At 38.7% G+C, this 22,356-nt stretch overlaps 1 protein-coding gene across 6 annotated transcripts in view; it reads right to left on the reverse strand.

Moving 5' to 3' along the window:
• Nucleotides 1-22,356, reverse strand: part of LOC120503149 (myosin VIIA and Rab interacting protein) — a 208,808-nt gene that overhangs the window by 97,883 nt on the left and 88,569 nt on the right. For all 6 annotated transcript variants that reach the window (XM_039711375.1, XM_039711357.1, XM_039711349.1 and 3 more), the window contains exon 3: nt 17,130-17,351. In XM_039711375.1, the coding sequence (XP_039567309.1) occupies nt 17,130-17,351 (222 nt within the window). The remainder of the gene's footprint in view (nt 1-17,129; nt 17,352-22,356) is intronic.

Here is a 22,356-nt window from a genome sequence, read left to right on the forward strand (position 1 = left end):
CTTGGCAAAACGATGTGATTTTGAGAAACCACAGTGAAGTTTACAGAGACTTTGCAGCATGGTGTGACTTTGACAACACACTCTATGCAAAAATAAATGCTCACTAAAGCGCACACCCTTGCAAAGGCAGGAGCAGAGACTGAGTCATCTGCTGTTGACAGATCTCTGAGAAACAACTTGACAAAGCACCGTGTTTTACTCTCAAGGCTGCCTCTCAAAGGGTAACAACCACCTGCTGGTCCTCTGGCCTCCAGTGCTAAAGACCTGCACAGTTTGCAGAGACAGGCAGACATTGCCAAAGATGCACAGAGGTCTCAGTCTAATAGCACACGAGGAAAACATCTTTTGCTTTGGTCTTTTCTTTGGAAGAGGACTACAGAAGCTGTGAAGATTCCTGTAAAGAAATGCAAGCTGTGCCTCCAGGGCAATTTTTGGCTTATTGACCACATTACTCTCAGCTTCTGAAACAAATGAAACAAATAACAGCTTTAACCTTTAGGTAGTCCTTTTTTCTCTTCTGCACTGGGACCACAGTAAGTCAGATGTCCTGTGGGCAAGCCAGTGAGAAATCACAGACTGAAGAGAATTTACAATGAATACATTTGAGTTAGCCTTTCACAATCCTATTTCTTAATTGTTGCAAGACATATCTCTCATGTGCTCACCATTGCACCTTAAAATGCTCATTAAACACCTTTACATTACTAACATACTTAGGGCATTAGATCGTGTTTAACTGATCCCAGCGATTTTCTTTTTGCAGCCCTCAAGATTCTACAGAATGTTAAAAACATTTTAAAGAAATATTAAGAGGAAAGAAAGACAATTAGATCACTACTGAAGCAAAGAGTAAATCTACTGTATTAGCTGATAAAATATAATGTTGGTAAAAGTAACCAGAAGCACTAAGATTGACCTGAACTGTATCTTTTCTCAATAAAAAACAGTTCTTGTATTTCAAGGTAAAGCTAGAGAATGGGAAAACAGAAAAGTGAAATGTTACCAAGGAAATATAATCAAAGACAAATGACAAATAGAAGGTCTCTGGGAAAATGGCTCAAGCTTTAAATAGCAGGTATCCGGTGCAAGCACAGAATCATAAAGAAAGGAATTTCTCTGCAGAGCACATTACATTTTTCTTTGCATTCCATTCACTTGTGTGTTCATTTGCTCTGAGTTTTCTCAGTACCTGACCTATTATTTACAAGATGAAATTCCTAGTATTTTTACTGGGAAATGAACTGCCAAAATTGTCTCAAAATATCTAGGCATATTTTTACCCCTCCTATAATTTCAACATTTGGGTTTTCATTTTAAGCCTATTTCAATCTAGCATTGCAGTCAAGAATTTGTAAAACTTAAGTTAAAAAAAATAAAAATTTGTAAATTTGTGTCTGTCATCCCAAACCCACCAAACTAAAAGATCAACTTACATCTCAAACAGATGCAGCCACATTGAGGTATGTACCTGCAAGGTACAGAATTACACAAAGAGCTAAAAGCAGTATCAGTCATAGCCTGCAGTCCTAAAAGGCTCACAGTCCCAGGTTTAAGATTTTTAAAGAGTATTTTTCATTCCCACTTATATTGTTCTGTGGCACATGGAATGTTGTGGCTCATTTGGGAATGATGCAAGATGAATATGTGGATATTGAACAGAATAGGGATAGCTCAAAGTTGCTGTCTGCTCCAGAAAGCATTGAGATCTACTCCCTTTAAGAGACTGGTGAGTAATGTGCATTTTACAAGACTGTCCTGCTGAACAGAAGCGTACAGGGGAAGTAATTTTGAGACAGCAAAGGGGTTTTAAGCGTTTCTGTCAGTGAAATATTATGTCTTAATTCCCTGCTGAAAAAGAAACTTTCAATGTAGAGAATGGCAGAAAAACCATGTGGTAAGAGGAAATTCGCCTTACGTAACAAAAGGCTTCAGTGATTCAGTGAAATGGGAAGTCTGAACAGCTTGCCCTGTTCTGTCATTATCCTGTATTATGGAGAGAAATTATTTTTAAGTTAGATTAAATTAAAATTAATCAAGATACTTATAAAATTTTCAGAATATTAACATCAACCTCCTAGATGTATTTCTTTATCTTAGCAGCAATATGAAGGATACCTCCTGTGAAGTATCTCTCTTGTGGAGCTCTGCTTCAAATATTTAATTCATTTTAATGTCAATTACGGAAACACAAACAGTATTGACATAATAACATCAAGTAATTTTCACAGAGGATGTTAGTGAATATTTATTTATAGTTCATATTTATTTATATAAGCTGAACCAGGACCATATAATTCCACTAGATATATGCATACTGACTCTGAAAGGCAAGGTTGATTTCAGGGTGATTTTTCCTTCCTCTGACAGCACCACTGTGGATTTTTAAATATCCAAAATTAACATTTCTCATGCCCTTCTTGTAATGAGGCCAAAGAGGTTGTAAATACACAGAAAAGCCATTTAGACATGGTACTTTTACACACAAGTAAATCCTTGACATCAAAGGAAACAAAGAACCTCAAATGACATCTTGCAGAGGTTACCACAAAGGTCCTATTTTGTGATCTTTTACTGTAAACTTATGAAAACAGGAGTTACTGGAGGAAAATAACCAAAAATTTTGATTCTTTTGGAAAAGTAGAAAGCTAGGTAACTCATCTCAAAGAAGGAGCTTTTATCTCTTGGAAAAAAATTTCTATTGCAAACCCAGACTAAGTTAGCAATTTGATAAAAAAAAAAAAAAACCGAAGTGAGATGGTACTGCTCCTCCCTGCCCTAAGAAAAAGCAAAGCTCATTTAAATCTTTATGTCAGCTTGAATTAATTTATTTCAGACCTGGAGCAATATCCCTTGATGCTGCAGGTTTTTTAATTATTAGGCAGAAAAGCAGCAGTCTAATAAATCCCAACAGTAATGATAACGGTAGAAGCATTTTACTTTCTGCAGACTCTCAGAGGCTGTAAATGCTGCATTTATTCTGAGGGCAGTGTTCAGATTGAGATGAATCTATAGAAGCATCTGGAGACAATTATTCAGCTAGAATTAAAAGCAGAACAGACCTGTGAGATCTGTGCCTGAAAGGAGCGAGCCTTTGTGCTCTGGAAACAGCACTGTGCCAGCGCAGGGGCTCTCAAGATTGGTTATGTGGGTTTTGGTACCAAGGAACATTTTACCTCCTCTAGGAAGATGGTGCACTAGTGAAAGCAAGTAATTTTAAATAAGGAAAAAAGATGATTTTCTGTTTGTCTTACATATATGTCAAATAGGGAAAAGAGCCAAACAACCAATATGTTGCTGTTCTGACAGAATTAGAAGTCACATCACAGAGAGGCAATAAAGATACTTAGCACCTGGTTCCCTACCCCAGATCTCTTTAGATTTGCCAGAATCTTTGCTACCAAAGGCAAAAGACATTTTCAGCACAAGAAAGCCATCACAAAAGCATGGTAATGCAGTTATGCTTTCTGGCTTGCCTTAACAGAAACTGCCCGCTACTAAGGAAAATCTGGCTAATACACAGTCCCAGTTAAAAGCATTCTCTGGCTAAGCTAATTCTTTCCCATCACATAGTGTCTGGTGTCTGAGTTCTTTTTCTTTTTTTCTTGCAAAATGCAAACAACAGAATCTGGGAGGCTCTATCAATAATGCTTAAATAACAACCTCCTCAATACACAAAGCACATCTGCAAAATTATCCAGATCTTACTAATGAAGGGCAAGAATAGTGTTTGCTACATGCTGATTTTCTCTTATACATGTTATAACAATGAAAGTTAGTTGAAACATACAGGATGAACCATGTAGGATGTAAGTTAGCTCACTCTATATCGACAAGCCCTGCTAAAAGGAAATTAATTCCCTTACAAAATCTAAATTCTCATTCTTATTAAGCTCTCATTCCTGGCCTGGCTCCTCAGGTGCATCTTTGTAAACTTCATTTGCTGGTCTTCCCTGGAAGAGAACAGGAGTTGCCATCTGTGTGTCACCATGACATTTTATGAAAATCCCTTTGCCAGGAATTTTTCTCCTGACAAGCTGAGAAGCCTCAGAGAAAAAGAAAAACAATAATTATCTGCTGCTGTGGAATGCAACAGGTGCATCTTTTATTGGTCCATGTGGATTGTTTTTAATTAATGACCAATCGCAGTCCAGCTGTGTCGGGACTCTGGTCTGTCACGGGTTTTTGTTATTCATTCCATTCCTTTCTAGCTTTCTGATGGATCCTTTCTCTCTATTCTTTCTAGTATAGTTTTAGTATAGCAATATAATAAATATAATATAATGTAATATAATGTAATATAATATAATATAATATAATATAATATAATATAATATAATATAATATAATATAATATAATAATATCGTAATAGAATAAATCAGCCTTCTGAAATACAGAATCAAGATTCTCATCTCTTCCCTCATCCTGGGGACCCTCGAACACAACCACATGTAAGTACACCCATATCTGATTTCATTAAGAGGATTTGCTATGATTTAAGAAATCCCATCACAATGGACCAGGCTACTTATGAAAAATCTCAATACAGGACAATTTTTTGAGTTTATTGTAACAGTTGTCCAATTTCAACCAAATCAGCCAGCCCTGGACACAAGCCTGAAACAGTCTGTTAATCAGAATGTATGATAATGTCTAGGTGATAACTAGAAGAAGCACAGTTTTTAGCTTTTTGCTTCACTATTAAAAAAATTATTAAACCCATGAAATCTAGCAGCTAAAGACAGCTACTACGGAGGAGGTGTTTCCCTTCACTAAATGCAAGGCTTTATTTTTATGTTTTGGTTTTTTTCTGATCAAGATTTCCCATCTGCTGTGTTCTCCACTTAGGAATTTTCCAGTGAGCTCTTCTCAGATTTCACTTGACAATTATTTGGACAGGAAAGGCTGCTTTTCCCACAGGTGTCTCTCAGGTTCAATTGCACTGCCTTGACCACTGAAAAACACACCACTGCAATGTGAACCAACTTTTAAAAGTCTAGTGTGGGGTTTTTTTTAATCTGAAGACAAAAACCCCAGAACTGTGTCCCAACCATTCCAGTGTTTTCCCATGTTACAGCAAACAGGGCAGCAAAATCTGAGCCATCTTGATGCCTTTTTGAACATGGGCTTACCTTGTGAGTAAAAGAAAGTAACATGCTCTTCTGCCTTGGAAAGCTTTTCTGCAAACTCTTGCTAAAGTGAGGCACAGAACACACAGACACACAATAAGGAAAATAGAGAAAAGTAGACTGGAGATACTCTCCTTCTGATAGATGAGATAAAGCTCTGGACTCATCCTTACAGAGGATGAAGAAAGAGATATGTTTTAAAATGTCTGACCTAGTTAAGTGGATGGTGTATGTGTTGTTCATCATACAAGACCCTATGGAGCCTGTCACATCCATGGTTTTTATTAAACTCCATGTCTGTATGACAGCAAGTTAAAAAAAAAAAGTATATATATATAAAAGTTCTCATGAGCTTTATCAAAGTAGGGATTTCATTTCTCTCACAATGGTGCAAAACAGGGAAAGCCAAAGTGACCTACTCAACACCAGATGGTGAGCACCTTCTGAGCAGGAAGCAGAATCCAGGTCCGCCTTCTACTTCCTCACCTGAATTCTGTCACCTACAGAGTAATAAAAATACTTCCTCCCTTCATGTACTATAAAAAAAAATCTGAAAGTCCTCATAATAACTGTGATATAAGAGATGTAGAGACATGGGAGAAACACTCTTTTCCTCCACAGTAGAATCTGTATATTAATTTTCTACCTTTAAATATATATCAAAGTTATGTTGAACTTCTTCTGCCCTTCATAAACCATTCAAAGACATTTGAAATGCACAGAATGCATCAGCAACCATCCAGGAAAATGGAAGTGTCCAAATAATTTTGAAAGCCACAATGATGCCTTCGTAACCTAAATGAAAATTGTGCAAGTATCAGACAGCTCATGAGATTCAACACGATTCAGAAGTCATTTCCTAGTTTCAACAATAGAGAAAGGCATACATTCACTTTTTATTTCACAAAGTAGTTCTGACAACATTTTTCAGCTTAAGCAATGCTGCAGTGGCAACTTTTCAACGTGCCCTTTAATAACTGGAATGGTACATGTGAACTGAGCGAAGCAGAATCTTTGTGTGATAGGAGCTAACAAAGCCCATGAAAAGGCTAAACCACACACTGTTTTGTAAAATAAGAGAATTCAGAAGCAGTGTTGATCTGTATTTACATTCTGGTAGCACCCATCAGCTGTTCTGATGCCTGAAATTTGAGCAGAACTTAGAGGAGGTGCTTTCCCAAGAAACTCTACGCTTAAACATAAAGGATTACCATCATCACCTATTATATTTCACCAAAAAGGATCCAGGGCATGCAAAGTGTAACACAGCTGCCTTTAGACAGAGATCATCTGAAGGAAAGCTGACCTTCAGAATTTCGAGGCAGTAATTTTCTCACATGATGCTCTAATATCAGTAACTGGTGCATCTGAGCAAGGGCAGCTGTGGGAAGGACACTGCCAAAATTGTAGCAAACTTTCCAGAGATGACATATATGCTCATTTAGCACAATACTCTGTGTATCCCTTTGAAAGTCAGCAGATTCAGATAAAGCCTGCAAGGCTGAAGTCCTGGCTGTCTGAGATCAAAGTGGGTTTCTGTCCCAAAACTCCCTCCTCAGTGTTTTTCACATCCAGATTACTCTAGATGCTGTTATTGTAGCTAGTCCATGCTGATCACCTGAGAAGCTTACTTGGCATCCATTAATCCTATCAAAACTGAGGTGTCACGAAAAGAAAGGTATCACAAAAGTGATACCGTTACAAAAAACTCAGTGTACATAGTTTTGAATTTACCTCTGCATTTTTCTTAGGGTCTCACTTGCTGCCTTTGCAAGCCCTGCAAAACCTGCTGTGAATCACTTGCTCTGTTTCACCTTGGACCTCTCTTAACACCAGAGAGGAGCTTGCTGGAGCCACAGTCACTACAGCTGGCACAGAACCCTCCTGACCTGAGGAGGAATAAACAGTCATTTTTCTGGCTGGCTGTCCCATTTTTTTAAAAATATTTTTCTCTTAAATCTATTAATGCAACATATTGTAAAGTTATAGCCAGCTACCTATAAAGCTGCAAGTCTGTGTTTGCATATTATATTAGGCACTGGACTGTGGCAGCTTATGGAATGTGTGAGGCAGGTATCCATCAAACCATTTGCAAATTACATACTGTAAGTGCTGTTCAGGATCCTGAACATTACCCTGTAGTGTTACTAATCCTTTATGCAGATATGTGCTGTTTAATTGCCAGTCGGGAATTACAATGACACGTTCCATGACTAATTTTTCAAACTACAATTGTACTATTTCCCCCACCCTCCTCCTTATACTTATCCTGTCAATCTTCTTTCACTCTACTCTGTTGCTGTTTCTCTTGCCAGAACCACCCTTTTTGGTAGCAACTGCAACACTTTAAAAGTAGAAAATACTGTATTAAAATGTACTGCACAGAATGGACTCAGTAAAGTATGCTTTCACACGTCTCAAAACCAACCCTCTCTACTCAAACCCTATGTAAGACTGCTTTGAAAGCTGGTGTCTGTCAAGAATATTCAACCTCTAATTATAATTTCCACAATGAGATGAATAACCTTTGTTGCCACTCTACGGGACTAACAGAGACGGTAGTTAAGTATGTCTTCTGTGTGAGTGGTCATAACTCAGAGAAGCTTCAGGGAGCAGTGCTGGTAGAGACATGTTCCAAAATATTAGCCTTAGGTTCTCCTACATCCAACAGCCCTTGGATCCTAGATGCAAAACACAAAAAGGTATTTTGTGATAGGTCACAATGCCAAAGACTGAAAGGCACCAGCTGTAATGTGGGTTTTTTTAGAGCACGTAAGAGAACTACTTCCCCCCTGAAAATGAATGGCTCAGAATTTCTGAAGCACAGGAGGCAGGGTCATTCCAAATGTAACTCACAGTGGAGCTGCATTCACACTTCTCAGTACAGCACTCTACAGCCTTTTCCCCTTGGGATAATCTCCAAAAGCATGTTTGATCGAAGGTATGCTCTGTCACCACAGACAGGCCTGGCTGCTGGTGAGTTTGCAGGACTGGGACAAGTCATCATAATCATTTTTTTGCTGCTGACAGATATTAATTAATTTTTTATCTTGCCAGATTTTGAAAATGCTTTTGACATTGCAACTACCTGAGATACAGAGAGCTCAAGAAACCCCCTAGGTTATGAATTCCTGCAAACACATCAGAGACAAGATTACAACTGTGACTCCTGATGCAATTTCTACCATTCTTTATACAGGTTTCCTCTATTTCACAGGCATTTATTCCAATTTCCATACTCCAGGCACTATTCTACAAGCCTCTACATTGGCAGCCAGGAAAAACCATGAACACAAAGCAAATCTGTCATCAGCAAGTTGAAAAAAATGTGAACCATGATGTCTCCATTATGCTCTTATTCTCACATACAACCTCAGAGTGTGTAGGGTCATAGGAAACAGTATTTCCTAATTAGACGAACAAATTTTCATTCAATATTAATTATCTCTTAGTGCCTTAATAAGAAGAGAAGGATGGCGTTTTGAGTCTGGGGCCTGGAGAAGCACCCCACAAATCTTCACATCAATGGACAGAAACAGAGATGAAACAATAATGAACCAGTATGGGCACCTGACTCCCACATATTGCCCAGAGATATCACTTGCTGAATTACAACAGCAAACTTGATAGCATATTAAATTTCAAACCAAAAAGATCAGGACAGGCAGTATTACGGATCCAGCAGCCACACCCGCCTCATTACCTTACAAAGATTCCTTCCCAAGGCAAAAGTGTTCATTCAGGAAGGCACTGACCACTCCATCACAGAACAGCCCTTGAGAAAAGGGACTAACAAAACTCCTTCAAAAGAGTGTTAGCAACTCCCTGTTGACTTCTAACATCTAGACAAAAGTCAAGCTGTAAAGCCACACCATGCCAATTCTCAGAAAGATACATAAATTTCAAATATTTTGGTGGGGGATGTGGGGGTATGAGGAAGACATATTTGGTACGATTATTTTTATGTTGGCCCTCATTATTTTCCAGTTACTGTGAAGAATTTTCATTTTTACTATAGCACCTTTCTGATGAAAACAATTTATCAAAGTAAATCCCAAGTGCACTATGAATCCAATACTAATCTGAAAACAAAAGCCTTCTTTTGCTATGATCAAACATCACTTCCAAAGAGTTCACAACTTCTGCAAACAAAAGGGTTCTGGTTTTAGGCAATTTTTATTTAGGCACTATGTCAAAATTCAATCTTCATTTTTTGAAGCTCTTTCTGCAAAAATAAATTTTAAAAAAGGATAAAACAACTTGACACAAGTGGGTGTGGAAACTCAAATTCAGCTTTAGGTCAGAGATGGCTTTTCCGCTATGTTAACATGATCCTGGCTTGTGCAAACAAGACAAATCAAAGAGATGTCTGTTAGCTCCTGGGCTAAAATGGACAAGATATTTGCCTGGACAGCTCTAGCAAAAGATGTAGGTGGGATGTGAGAAAGGAAAATTCATGAAACACACTTCTAGAACAGCTAACAGGTAACCATTACCATTTATTTCATGATCCACAAGTCTAGGGTCATACTTTGAAAGCTGAGAGTGGATGATATAAGAAGAGTAATTAAGTCACCAATCAGATTCATGCAGGGTTTATCTGAAACAAGATTTCACAAAAACCTAGATGCAGAGAAGATATGCTACTACATAAAAAGTATAAGGAACCCAAATATTTAATTCAGCACACAAGTTTGTAAAACCTCGTCTTTGTCAGACACAGGGTAATTGCTTTTTTCACCTTACTTTTCCCTCAAGTTGCAGAAGCGGGATGGAACATGTGAATGTGGGATCTCATAGATTCTTGTTGGAGACACTTAAGCAGTGAGTGCTTCAGCATCTATTTCATGTGAAAGGTGGGTCTGAACAGTAAGAACATAGAGTGACTTATTTATTGATGTGGTCAATCTTTTTTAAAATGACAAATTAAATTCTCACTTCAACTTCTTTGACAACGTTTTAGGAGAGTAATACTGCAAACTGCACTAGCTAGAGGAAAGACACATTTGTTACTGCCATTCACTGCCAGTGGCTACAAGTCCAGAGGTTTTCCAATTTTCTACCAAGAAAAAAAACCCTTTTCTAACCACGGCAAACTGTTAAATCTTGGTGGTTGCATAAATACAACAGAAGAAAGCATGAAGACTCACCAAATTTTGAAACAAACATACATCAAACCAGGTTGCAAGCTTTAATTAGTGATAATAAAAAAATGTTCAGTGATATGTCTGTGTGAAAGGGCACTCTTCTCTGCTTAGAGCTACCTCTAGAGTGTTAACCATGGCTTCCTGCTTTATTACATACATTTTATGATGAACAGCACATGAAGTTCCAGTTGCAGAAGTGACACAAGGGAAGTTCATCCATAAGCTGTGCTTGATACTTAATATTTTCCATGTCAGCTACTGTAAGGCATGATGTTCCCATGTGACATTAAGTGCCCATACTTAAAGAATCTTGTGCAATTTTAATTAGCTTTTAATTTGTCTCCCTCACTTAGAGTCCTTCAGCTTTTGGAAAACTGAAAGGCTAAGTAAGTCCAACCTATAATTTGTATGCTGCTTACTATGTGGAAAAACTGTGTTACATCCTCTCATATCCAGGTCCTCCCAGGTTGGCAGTCCCAATATTTTTGCACACTATTTATGTAATATTTATTACTACTAGGGAAAATGTTTAATAGTCTTTCTTACCGTGACTTGCTGAAGACAGGCAAAGCGAAACACAGGCAAGCATTTATATATTAACATTGAACATAAAGCCACAATATTCTATCCTCATTCATTCCCCAGAAGAATCCAAGCATTTACCTATCTGTGCAACTGAAAACCACAAAGGTTTAGGCATGCTGACTGCAGAAAAACCCCTCTAATAACAGTACATTAATAATACTTAGCATTTTACAACCAGAGCATTTAACTTTCTAACCACTAACCTCCAAGAGCTTAGGGTCATCAAATCCACTCTGCGCAGGGAGAAACCTGACACGTGGACATTTCCCCAAGGTCACCTGACAGCTAAAATTGGGATCCCAGAGTTTCTAAAACACTGATTCGTCCTCCATACACTCAGGCACATGTTCACTACCAAGGCTACTTAAAACTAGAAAAGATCACCTAATCAGCACTTATATTTAGCTGTTTTAATAGACCTCTCTTTCCTCCTCTCCTCTTCAATTCCATCTTTAGATATTTTTCTTAAAGCTAAGTGCAGCATTGCAGTCTGCTGTATGTTATGCAAGTTCAGCTTTATTCTGTCTAGCAGAAACTAAATTCTTCACAGTGCATACTTCAAAATAATTAAGACAGATCAGTATAGCAAAAAACGCAGCAGAGATCAACCTGTCAAAGCAACCAGTTTGCACATTTCTCTCTCTCCTCCTCCAGTTAGGGAACAACTGAATAAACCAAAGACTGTTCTTGGCCCCTGTGCAAAAATCAAAGCTCTTGTCCTTGCTCTTCACAGGTACAGTGAGAAAAAGGACATAGTGTCTATGATCCACTGTGATGCTACAGTGTGGTAAGGACAAGGAGGTCAAGCGACAGGATACAAAACAGGGAGACAGTGACAGGACAAGGAGGAAGCAAAAATTTTGAACAGAGAAGCATACATTTTTAGAAGGAATTGCATCAAGTATATACAGCTGAGAAAAAGAATTTTCACTGCAATTTAGTTAAAATAAGTACAAAGTAAAATCCCTTAAGTACAATACAAATGGGATCATTCAGAGAACTTTCAAAAAAGCAAAACAAGACCCATATGGGTCAAATGAAGACAACATGCCCATGGTAGAACTAAGACTATCTTCTCTGCTATGCCACAGAGCAAGTGAACGTTCCTATACAATTCTATCATCTTGGAAGCAAAAACACATTTCCTGGCATTGACTTGACAATGTCACAGCTTCCAAGTTCTGTAAAAGTTCTCACTAATGTCAGACAGGGACCTCAAAGAGCAGAAATAGCAACTGTCACAAAACTATACACAAAACTCTAAGCTGTGGCTGAGGCAGACTACCTAAAATACATTTCGGCTTCCTTTTACCAGATGGTTGAGCCTGCTTGAAAGGAAAACAAAATTGCTAAGCAGCATTATATATTCATTAGTTTTCTACAACTAAGTCCTGAAACTAACTGTTTTTGTTACAGCCAGATGCACTGACAAATAAATACAAAGTTCAGTTATTAAGAAGAAGTACTACTTTTCCTCAAGTACAATATCAAGGTTTTGTCAAATTTTCTGCTTTTTTCTCTTTTTCCCTGTAGAGACTGTAAAGAGTTTTACACTAAAACTTGCATCAGCTAAGCAAAAAAGATGTACCTTTTGGCAGGCTAACTTCAACTTTATCATGTTTCCACAAATACATGCTTTGTTCTCCTGACATTAAAACACATTACATTGTTTTATAGAGCCCTCCAAAAAAACCCCATATGAAATATAAAGGTTTTATTTAGGATGGTCCCTGAGGCTGGCAAAGCTCCTTTTTATTTGAAGAGTGTTCTGCCTGCCTAGTGAGTCTAGACTTTTATTTTCTGTTGCAATTTTCATTTTATCAGAAGGATTGCTCCATTTTCACTTTAGTGTTAATCCCAATACATGCTAGTTGCAGAAAAATGTACTGGGTACTGCAGGTAGACTAGACCTTATTGCATTTTCTCAAATCTCACTCTGATGTGCATTAAAAACCCTAACACATATCTAAGTAGTCTAACTAATTATCAAATTCCAGTAAGACAATTACATTTGCTACGGATGCAAATTGTTACCATCTAGTTATATTCAACAAGGCATCCCAACAAACCCAAAAGGTAAGAAACATTCAACAATAACTCTGTATTGAAGAGCTGATGAAGGTAATTGCTATACCCTTGCTTTCTTCTTTTTAAAAGTAGCAGTTATATCGGGTGTACAAAAACCAAAGTTAAAAAAAAAAAGTAATTCTCTTAAACATTCAAATAAATCTGTGCTGCAAGCAACCAATGTGATGACTTTTGAGATCCAGTTTGAGCCACTCAAAACACTATGACTGCAGGAAGTCTTGAGTATGTGCAGCATGACTGTGCTTTTCACTAGTTAATGACATAAAGGAGAAAAGGACCAGTGTCTTGGCCTCTGTCTCTTAATAACTTTTACTAGCAAAGGACCACCAACCAAAAAAGCAGCTCTTATAAAGCAGAATAATGACTTTCTGCAGGCCCTCTCACCCATGGCCTAGCTCAAGAAAGCAAAGCAGGAGTCCACTAAGCGATGAAATCTCACCACCTGAGCAGGAGTTTTGAGAATAAGTGAAAAAAACACAGGACAGATGGATGTGAAGGCATGAAAGGATTAGGTGCTCATGCTCCCACTCACAACAGAGATAGAAATCTTTTGACATACAGATGGTTAGAGCAGAAGAAGTGAACCAAGAATGCAGGGGAATTCATGCATAATAGTCATGAAAGGCTGAGGTGGACAGCCAGATGTTTGTACACCTTATTTTGGATTGGACTCTACTCATACAAATCAGTCCAGGACCAAAACAAGATTAGTTTAAAAAAACCTCCAAAAATATGCATTTTAATGGATTATGCTTTTTTTAAAAAATATTTTTATTAGTACAAGTGTGTTAATAGAAAGCAGAACACCACAAACAGGGTGTTCTGGGATATGGCTCCTCGGAGAATGGAAAAGTGGTCTTAGACACGAAGAAAGCATGCCTTATTTCTACGAAATGAGCAAAGAACCTTTGTGTCTGGCATCAAAAGCATTAATCCAGAGGGCAAAGAAACTGTGCCTGGTATCTACTTAGCCAAGGGGACTTAAAAAGTACTGACCTCAGCAAGCTGCCTAAATACATTGTCTGACAGGTGTCTAACAAGGAGACATTGTACTAGGCTTTGGAAGAATCAGAACTGCACTACACAGAAATCAAAAACTTGAAATTAGTATTATACAATTTTATCAAAGAGTACTTGCAGACTAAAAAGATACACACGAGAAGTGAAACCCCTGAGAACATTAATAATAGTATTCAGAGACAAATCTAAATTAAAAAGCATTTTCAGAATATGTGCTAAATCTGGGAAATTGGGAAATTTAAGGAGGGTTCTCCTGTTCTTCACAAGATTAATTCAGACATTGCTGTAAAGACATCTTTGAGCCTGAGATTCCATAGTAAGCTCAGTTTCCAACTTTTAAACGATGTATGGCAGCAGGAGATGTGCTTTAAAGGAATTCAAACACCAAAGTTTTCATTGGCTTATTGATGAGTTTTCTGCTTTTGGAAGAAGAAGAGACTTACTTTTTTGACCAATTTTCTACGAATGTTCTATGTTTCAAATGGTGACATGAATTTTTGCTCTCTGCTCAATGCTAATGTATATGTCTGCCTTGGAAGATGAAAATCAACAGAAAAGATATCTCTACTGGGGTCAAGCCTTGAAAAACTAGCTCAACATGTCAGCTTTTCTTGAGTGTAGAACACAGTTTCCAGATATTTCTATCCCATTAGAGCTCATCTTCTATTTTGCCGTAAGATAAGCAGGCAAATAACAGCTAAACCAAGAACCACCTCCACTACCTGTGCTGCCTTATCAAATCTAAAACCAAAGACACAACCAGAGGAGCTGGAGAGAGGCAGGACAACACAGTCCACCTGAGGAGTAAGTCACTGAGAAGATGAGAGGAACTCAAAAAGACTGTTGTGCTTTTCCTTGGAAAAAATACTGACCGTGAGTCAAACCCCAAAAAGTTATACCAACCCCCGCCCCCACACAAAAAAAAAAGCCTCCACCAAATCAAAATACATCAGCAGTCTCTGAGTAATACTAGTCCCTGATCTACCTACAGGGATTTGTAAGTAGCACAGTCCAATAAACCGAACATAAAATGATTAGCAACAGTGTTAATTTATTCACTGAAAAATAACTCAAGCTGTGTCTCTAGGTCTCATAAATAAAGAAAATGTTTATAACTGAGTTATAGGCAAAGCCCTGACTTCAAGGGTCAGAAATAGCATTTTTATGATATAGCTACAGATTTTTCTTCTGAAATTAAATTATTCTGAGACATTTTCTGTGGAGTCAGCAAAAGGTATTTTAAGTGCAGTTCACCAGCATCCACAAACCTGGCTGCTGTGCTGCTGCCCATATGAGTGAACACAGGATAAATGGAAGAAAGAGGTGTAATATGAAATGGTTGAATGACTAAGGCAGAAACAAGCATTGGCTCTCTGTGTTGCTGGAAAAGATCCTCCTATCATTCATCTGTCTCCTCACCAGGGAAAAGGGGGTTTCTCTAGGTTTTCCAGGGTAAAAAGCAGAGAAGAATCAGGTGCCCCAAAGAACACAACCACCTTTGCCTTCAATGACTGATCTTTGGAAATTTGCATTGCCTGGGATCTCTGTGATTTTAAGGACCTGTGTCAAAGAGCACAAACTTAATTCACAGATCTTGTAGGAAAGCTTATGGCATCCTGGCCTGTATCAGGAATAGTGTGGCCAGCAGGAGCAGGGAGGTCATCCTTCCCCTGTACTTGGCACTGCTGAGGCTGCACCTTGAGTGCTGTGTCCAGTTCTGGGCCCTCAGTTTGGGAAGGACATTGAAATGCTTGAGCATGTCCAGAGGAGGGCAACGAGGCTGGTGAGAGACTTGGAATACAAGCCCTGTGAGGAATAGCTGAGGAAACTGGGGTCGTTTAGCCTGGAGAGAAGGAGACTCAGAGGTGACCTTATCACTCTCTACAACTTCCTGAAAGGTGGATGTAGTCAGGTACCAGTTGGTCTCTTTCTTCAGGCAGCAACTAACAGAAGGAGAGGACACAGCCTTAAGCTGTGTCAAGGAAAACGCAGGCTGGATATTAGGAAAAAGTTTTTTACCAAAGGAGTGATAAAGTACTGGAATTGTCTACCCAGCAAAGTGGTAGAGTCATCATCTCTAGATGTGTTTACAAAAAGACTGAATGTAGCACTTGGTGCCATGGTTTAGTTGAGGTGTGAGGGCATGGGTTGGACTAGATGATTTTGAAGGTCTCTTCCAACCTAATGATTTCATGATTTCAAGTGGGTGTTAATGGGAAATGAGGGAATAGTATGGCTTTGGTGAGCACAGGAATATATATCATAAAGCACTGCAAAGGGACTTGTTTCTTGTCTTCATCCTGTATTCTCCACTAAAGAGAAAGATAAACAGCCATTCTTGTCACATATGCTCAGCTACTTTAGTCACCAGTGGTCAAAATTAAACCATAAGGAATTGAGTTACTTCTTGTCTGAGTCAAAGGGTGTTGGTCAGGACTATGTCACCACAGCTACAGCTGCTTTTGGAACTTGGAGACAAGGACTGTAACAGTCACATCCAAGGAATGGCCCCTCTGCTGCTGTTAAGTGTTTTGCTTTGTTTTTCTGGTGCTATCTTTAAATGTTGGGGCTCTGTTACCCTCAAAAGGGTGAGATAGTAAATCCCTGATACCCTCTGCAAACAGAAGCCTAGCAGCATATTCTTTAGCAGATGTTATGAATTATAACAGGTTTCACTGCTATTTTCTTTGGGTATCTGCCAAAGTAAGCTCAAGGCATCCCCACCAATAAGCTGGCATTTAGAAAAGCACTCTAAAACACAGTCACAGCTGGATGATCTATTCACAAATATTCTTTCTTCCATTTCTGACCCATCAAGGGGATTAGCTGCCAAACTATTAACTGTCTTACCACCATCTGTGCTCAGGTTCCATTAGTAACCCAGGTGTTTCAGGACATCCCAGTCCTGCACAAGCCATGCCCAGTTACAGCTTGCTGATACATCAGTCCAGCTCAACAAGCCTGGAAAATGCAACAGGTAACCAAACACTCTCAGAACAAATTAACCTCTACAAAAACCAGGCATGTCAGGAATAAATAAACCTCTACATAAAAAGGTACTTCATGTCCTATCCCACCAGAGTTAACTATTGACAAATACAAGGAAAAGCTCAGGTCAGGCCACAGCTGCCTTGCACAAGTTGCTGAACAATAGGCTTTTACCTTGCTTGCTGACAGACACTGCAAATCCAAGCCTTCTCCTTCTTCTGGTAAGTGCTGCAGCTCTTGCAGATGTTGTACTTGCAGTCTTGGCACTGTCTCTTGCTGTTGATAAGAAATGTGAAAGGGGAACAGCAGCGAATGCAGCAGTGCTCATTGAACTTCTGCTGCTTGGAAAGGATGCTGCACTTGTTACCCTCTTCATCCAACTTCTGCTTCATTTCACTGGAATGAAAAGGAAAAGAACAAAAAAAAACATAAGCAAAATTTCAATGGGAAATCATCCTCTTTCCACATATTCACGTTATAGTCTTCAAATAACTTCTGCAGATGTGAAATGAATATGAGAAATGCATATTCTAAATCTGGAATTGGAAAGCAAAAATTCCTATGTTCCCTTAAGTCGCCCATGGCCAACCCACTTAAACTCTCTCCCTGAGTCACACACCAGAGCAAAATTTACCTAGTTCCAGAGAAAGAACCCTAAGGAAAGCCAGGTTGCTGCTTCAGGCACTCCAGCTGTGCCGAGCTATAGAGACCATGTGAAAATTCAAGGCTACTCTCAGAACCCTTTACAAATCAAAAATCAGTTTTTGGAAGTCAAAAAGATTGGCACACAGTAATAAAAAAAACCTTCTGACCCATAGTTTTGAAAACAAAAAGTTTGTTTTGTTCTGACCCATAGAATCATTTTATTCATAACAGCTCCAATTTGTCAATCAACATTAATGATATCCTTCGTTTCAGAGAGATTTGGGTGCTCTACTAGTTAGGACAAATCTTAAGACAACTGCTAACTGTGAAAGTGTTTGGCAGGCACTCTACATAAAGTTTCCTGTATTCCAGCAGAAGAGCTCATTTATTTAAAAAACTGACATAAATTGTGTATGCATGGTATTAAGTAAATTGCTATCTCCCATTTTTACAGAGCTTTTGATATTTACAAATTAGGCAATATATTCCATGACAGGAGTAATAAAAAAGCATGCAGAAGGAAGAGTTGTGAAGGAAGACGGGTCTGCAAACTCATCACGCATTTTCTGGCATGTACAACTAGGACATACCCTATGAGAAGAAAAAATAAGAATCAATGAACAACAAGTAAAATAAATGCTTTTAAGACAGTATGCACATACTTACATTCATTCTATGTATTTCTCAGAATTAGTGGTGAGTACCTTACTGTTTTCAATTGCTAATAAAAACCACTTATATGACTAGAGTAGCACAAAAGTCTAAATAAAATTTAGAGGTACCACAAAGCAGACTAAGCTGCAAGAGTATTTATTCATGACATGCTGACTTACTCTTAAATTAATATTTAAATATCTTGCTGCACGAATAAAAGAGCACACTTATTGCATACTTATTCAGGAACTCAACCAGGATCATCTATGAACATCATTGTGAGCCAAACCTGGAATTTTAAAAAGAATCACATTACTGGGCTATATATGACCTTATTTGCCACTTCTGCCTCAGATTCATAACTCAAAATAAAACACTTATTGCATACTTATTCAGGAACTCAACGGATCATCTATGAACATCACTTATTTGCCACTTCTGCCTCAGATTCGTAACTCAAAATAAAAACAGCCTGTTTTATGAAAATCTGACAGGTCAATTCTAAACCTCAAATCTAAAATACAAGTAAAGCAGTGATCTAAACCATATAATTTCTGATCTTGCACATACAACCCATTTAAGTATATTCCTAATATATGCCTTTTAGTAAATTTAGAATTTGAAAACAATGCTGCTGCTCGCTCCTTGTACAAGGGTTTGATTAAATTAAACTAGGTGCTCAGATACTCTTCACACTTTCAAGTAAATAATCTTTATGGTTCTTTTTCTGTCAAGATGGTAAGACATGGTTGTTCTGCCACATTTTTACAGAATGTGCAAGATGCAAAAGTTAAGAGTTTACCAGGTAAGAGAGGAAATATCTGAATTATGCACATCAAACTGGCTTCCTTGGCTAAACTGACGGAACTATCCCAGAGATTCAATGGGATGGCTAGACTAGTTTGTCTTAATCTCCATTACTCCCTCCTGCCATGGCACTACATGGACAATCTTTCTAGTGGAACAAGGGAAGAAGTGAACTGTCTCCATGTCACTCCTTCACTCACAGCAGGCATTTGCTCTACAGCAATGGGATGAGACAGCACTGTTTCTGCACAGAAGGTCAGGCAGGAACCCCAGGTCCCAGGACAAAAGCTGTTGAAGATGAGGTCTGTATGATTCAAGGAGGATTTCTAGCATGGAAAAGTGTTTGGTAGCCCAAGATGCTGCAATCTTTGCTTCAGGATGGAGACCCCAGGAAGCAGATGCTGGCCCTCCCATAAAACATGAACAGCTAAGGAGTCAGGGTCAGGGGGAGTGATGAAAGGAGAGATTTTTGTCCTTATGGAGTTCTGTTATGTCCCAGACTTAGTAACGCTGCTGCTTGGTAGTATCAGCCCACACACTCAACCTTGTCATGCTCAGTGGCATTTTGAACCCTCATTAGGGCTCTGATGCATGATAGCAAGATAAATCACAGAGGCAAAGCTACCAATTAAAGCGCTACAATAATGCTTACAATATAAACCCAGGCAGTTTTGTTCACAACACAGCTAATAAAGCCTGATACCTAGAAAAAGCTGAGCTCACACTGAAATCTTTTCATCAGAATAGGCATTAATTACATCTCTCTCCTCTGTCTGGCTGCCAGTATTCATTACAGTGGTAGAACTCAATATCATTAAGGCATCTGCCTCAGTGCTAAATGGGACTAAAATTGGCCAATGGATTAAAAAAGTAAATAGGATAGGGTTGGACAGCCTGTCAGAGAGAGAGCATGACAGAAAAAAAAACCTCATTTCCACAGGAAAGCAGGCAGAACAGAAAAGAAAGCAATGCACATCTCTCTGACAGCTGCAACAAATTAAGGTTCTCGCACACTGCCCTGCCAAAGGCTACTCTATAAGGAGTCAAATGGCAAAAGGGACTGTCAACTGGACTTGTCATTTGAAGCCAAAAGGCTCCTCTCCACACTCTTTCCTTTGAAGCAAAACATGGGTTTCATATGAAAGCGAAGTGCTGCATAACTCTGGTGAGCAACTCAGCCTGCCTAATTTGAGGAAAATTAGCTGAAGTGAAACGTAGGCACTGACATCCTCTTTAGCACTACAGAGAAAATGTTACTTGGACCTAACTCCAGCTGGATGATCCCCCCGAATGGGATGATTAATGCGGGTGTCAATGTCAATACACTGAGAAAGTCTTTGCACTGAAATTCAGGAGGTACAAACTGAACCTCAAGGCGTCCCAAATTTGAAAATCTCAGGCTCTACTTTCAGGATGTTGAAATTGCTTGGTGCAAGAAGACTGCAAGAATGTTCTAATGAAAGGGCAGCAGCCAGCAACAACTGATTGTCTCACAAAGTGAAACTCGCTTCCAAAAACGCAACAGCCTCTGGTGCAGCAGCTATTTCTAAAAAGAACATTGAACCACCCAGTCATTGCAAACATTGGCCCTTCCTCCCCATGCAACACTGCTTCCCCCAAAAAAAACACAGCTGAGGGGGATGGGATATAGGGAGAATGCCTCTCCTTCTCTGTATCTGCACTTGTGTGTGCTTACTTCCCCAAGGAGGGAACATAATGTATTCACAGATGTATACACAGAATATGTGTGCAAATAAAACAAGCAATAAAATACAACCTTACAAAAAATGTGTCTGTTGGGGTAAGCACAGAACAGTGGGAACGACAAATGACAGAATTTATTTGGAAGTCACAACTGATGGGGCTCAGCTATTATGGTTATGTGTAACACAGTAATAAGCACCTGTGGAGAAGAGAATTCCTGCTGTGTGAATGAATCTCAGATTGGGTTTCATTTTCCTTCTCAAGTGATTGCATTTCACCAATTGCTTACAAGTACAAAAGAAGCAAAAAATACTCAATAGATATCCAACATGTCTATCACCAAAACCAATTCTGTCAAAGAACATTTTATGAGTTCCAAGTTCTGAATAAGTTCAAAAATATGTAGATGAATATTAGACTTTTCTAGAAGCTTTTATCAATGAATTGATACAGTTTGTGTTTAAAAAAAGTAATTAATTTCAGTCAATGTTTTGGGTGATAGACTCCTGGCATGTAATTCCCACAAACAGATTAGGTACACTTTCCATCAGACTGTTTTGGATATAGGTTCTTCTATTATATTCTGAGGGTGAATAGATGTCTTCCCCTCACCACCCACTATGTTTTTGTGACTTTTTAAAACATAAATTAAATAGCTTCCATTGATATACTTCATTTGTTCCTAGTGTCTCTGGCAGGTTTAAACATAATTCTTCAATATTTGCCTGAACAATGCCTTCTCCTCTAATAAATTTCTAAACCTCTGGATGCAGCAATGGAAAGGAATCCATAAAACAGGCAATTGTATTACAACAAAAAGCTTAAAAAATCCCCTCTGTTTTTCATATAACAAAGAGAACAGCTCCTGGTGAAAACCTGCTAGCTGGCTTGAGCTCCAAGACAGAGTCTGTATAACCAAGTCTGTGTGTCAGGCTCCTCAAAATGCAGCTCTCTGCTCTTCTCTAAGGGCTCCTCTGAGCCCAGTTATTGGGCTGCACCATCTTACTCTTGTATAACACCAGTCTCCATTTCAGGAGTATAAACCTGGCAGTTTAAACTGGCAGACTTTAAAGGCAAAGTCCAGCTGGACTGGTTCCCATTTGCTCTGTTGCCTTCTTAAGTGATGGATAAATACAATTTTTCCTGCTGTTTAAAAACCTTTTTTATCTTCCCCAGTAAGGTAGAGGCTAAATCTATTCTAGTTACCTGCAAAGGCAAAGAGGAAAATGGAAGGACAATGTTCCTGGATTCACCTCTCTCCCCGCTGATGAACAGAGCAGTGCTTTTACAAGTTACCAAAGACAGGTAGAAACTTTGTCCTTCGGTACTACGGATGAGGGTTTCTGTTTCTTCTGCTTCCTGTCCTCTTAATTCAAATTACACATATTTAATAGAATAAGCCACCGTTTATCCATTGGCCTTAGAGCCTTTTTTACTTCAAAGACTAATGAACATACAGCACACAATGCAAAGTGCTCTTCTTAGGAGAACAGTGTTCTGCTCAGCTGGGTAACTGCTTGTCTCTTTTCTCTGCACTTGTTTGCACTATCTCACTTCGCAGAGTAGATTCAGAGCAGTGCACGAAGATCAC

The sequence above is a fragment of the Passer montanus genome, unplaced genomic scaffold (genome assembly GCF_014805655.1).
Source record: "Passer montanus isolate IOZ18808 unplaced genomic scaffold, ASM1480565v1 scaffold10, whole genome shotgun sequence".
Taxonomy (NCBI): domain Eukaryota; kingdom Metazoa; phylum Chordata; class Aves; order Passeriformes; family Passeridae; genus Passer; species Passer montanus.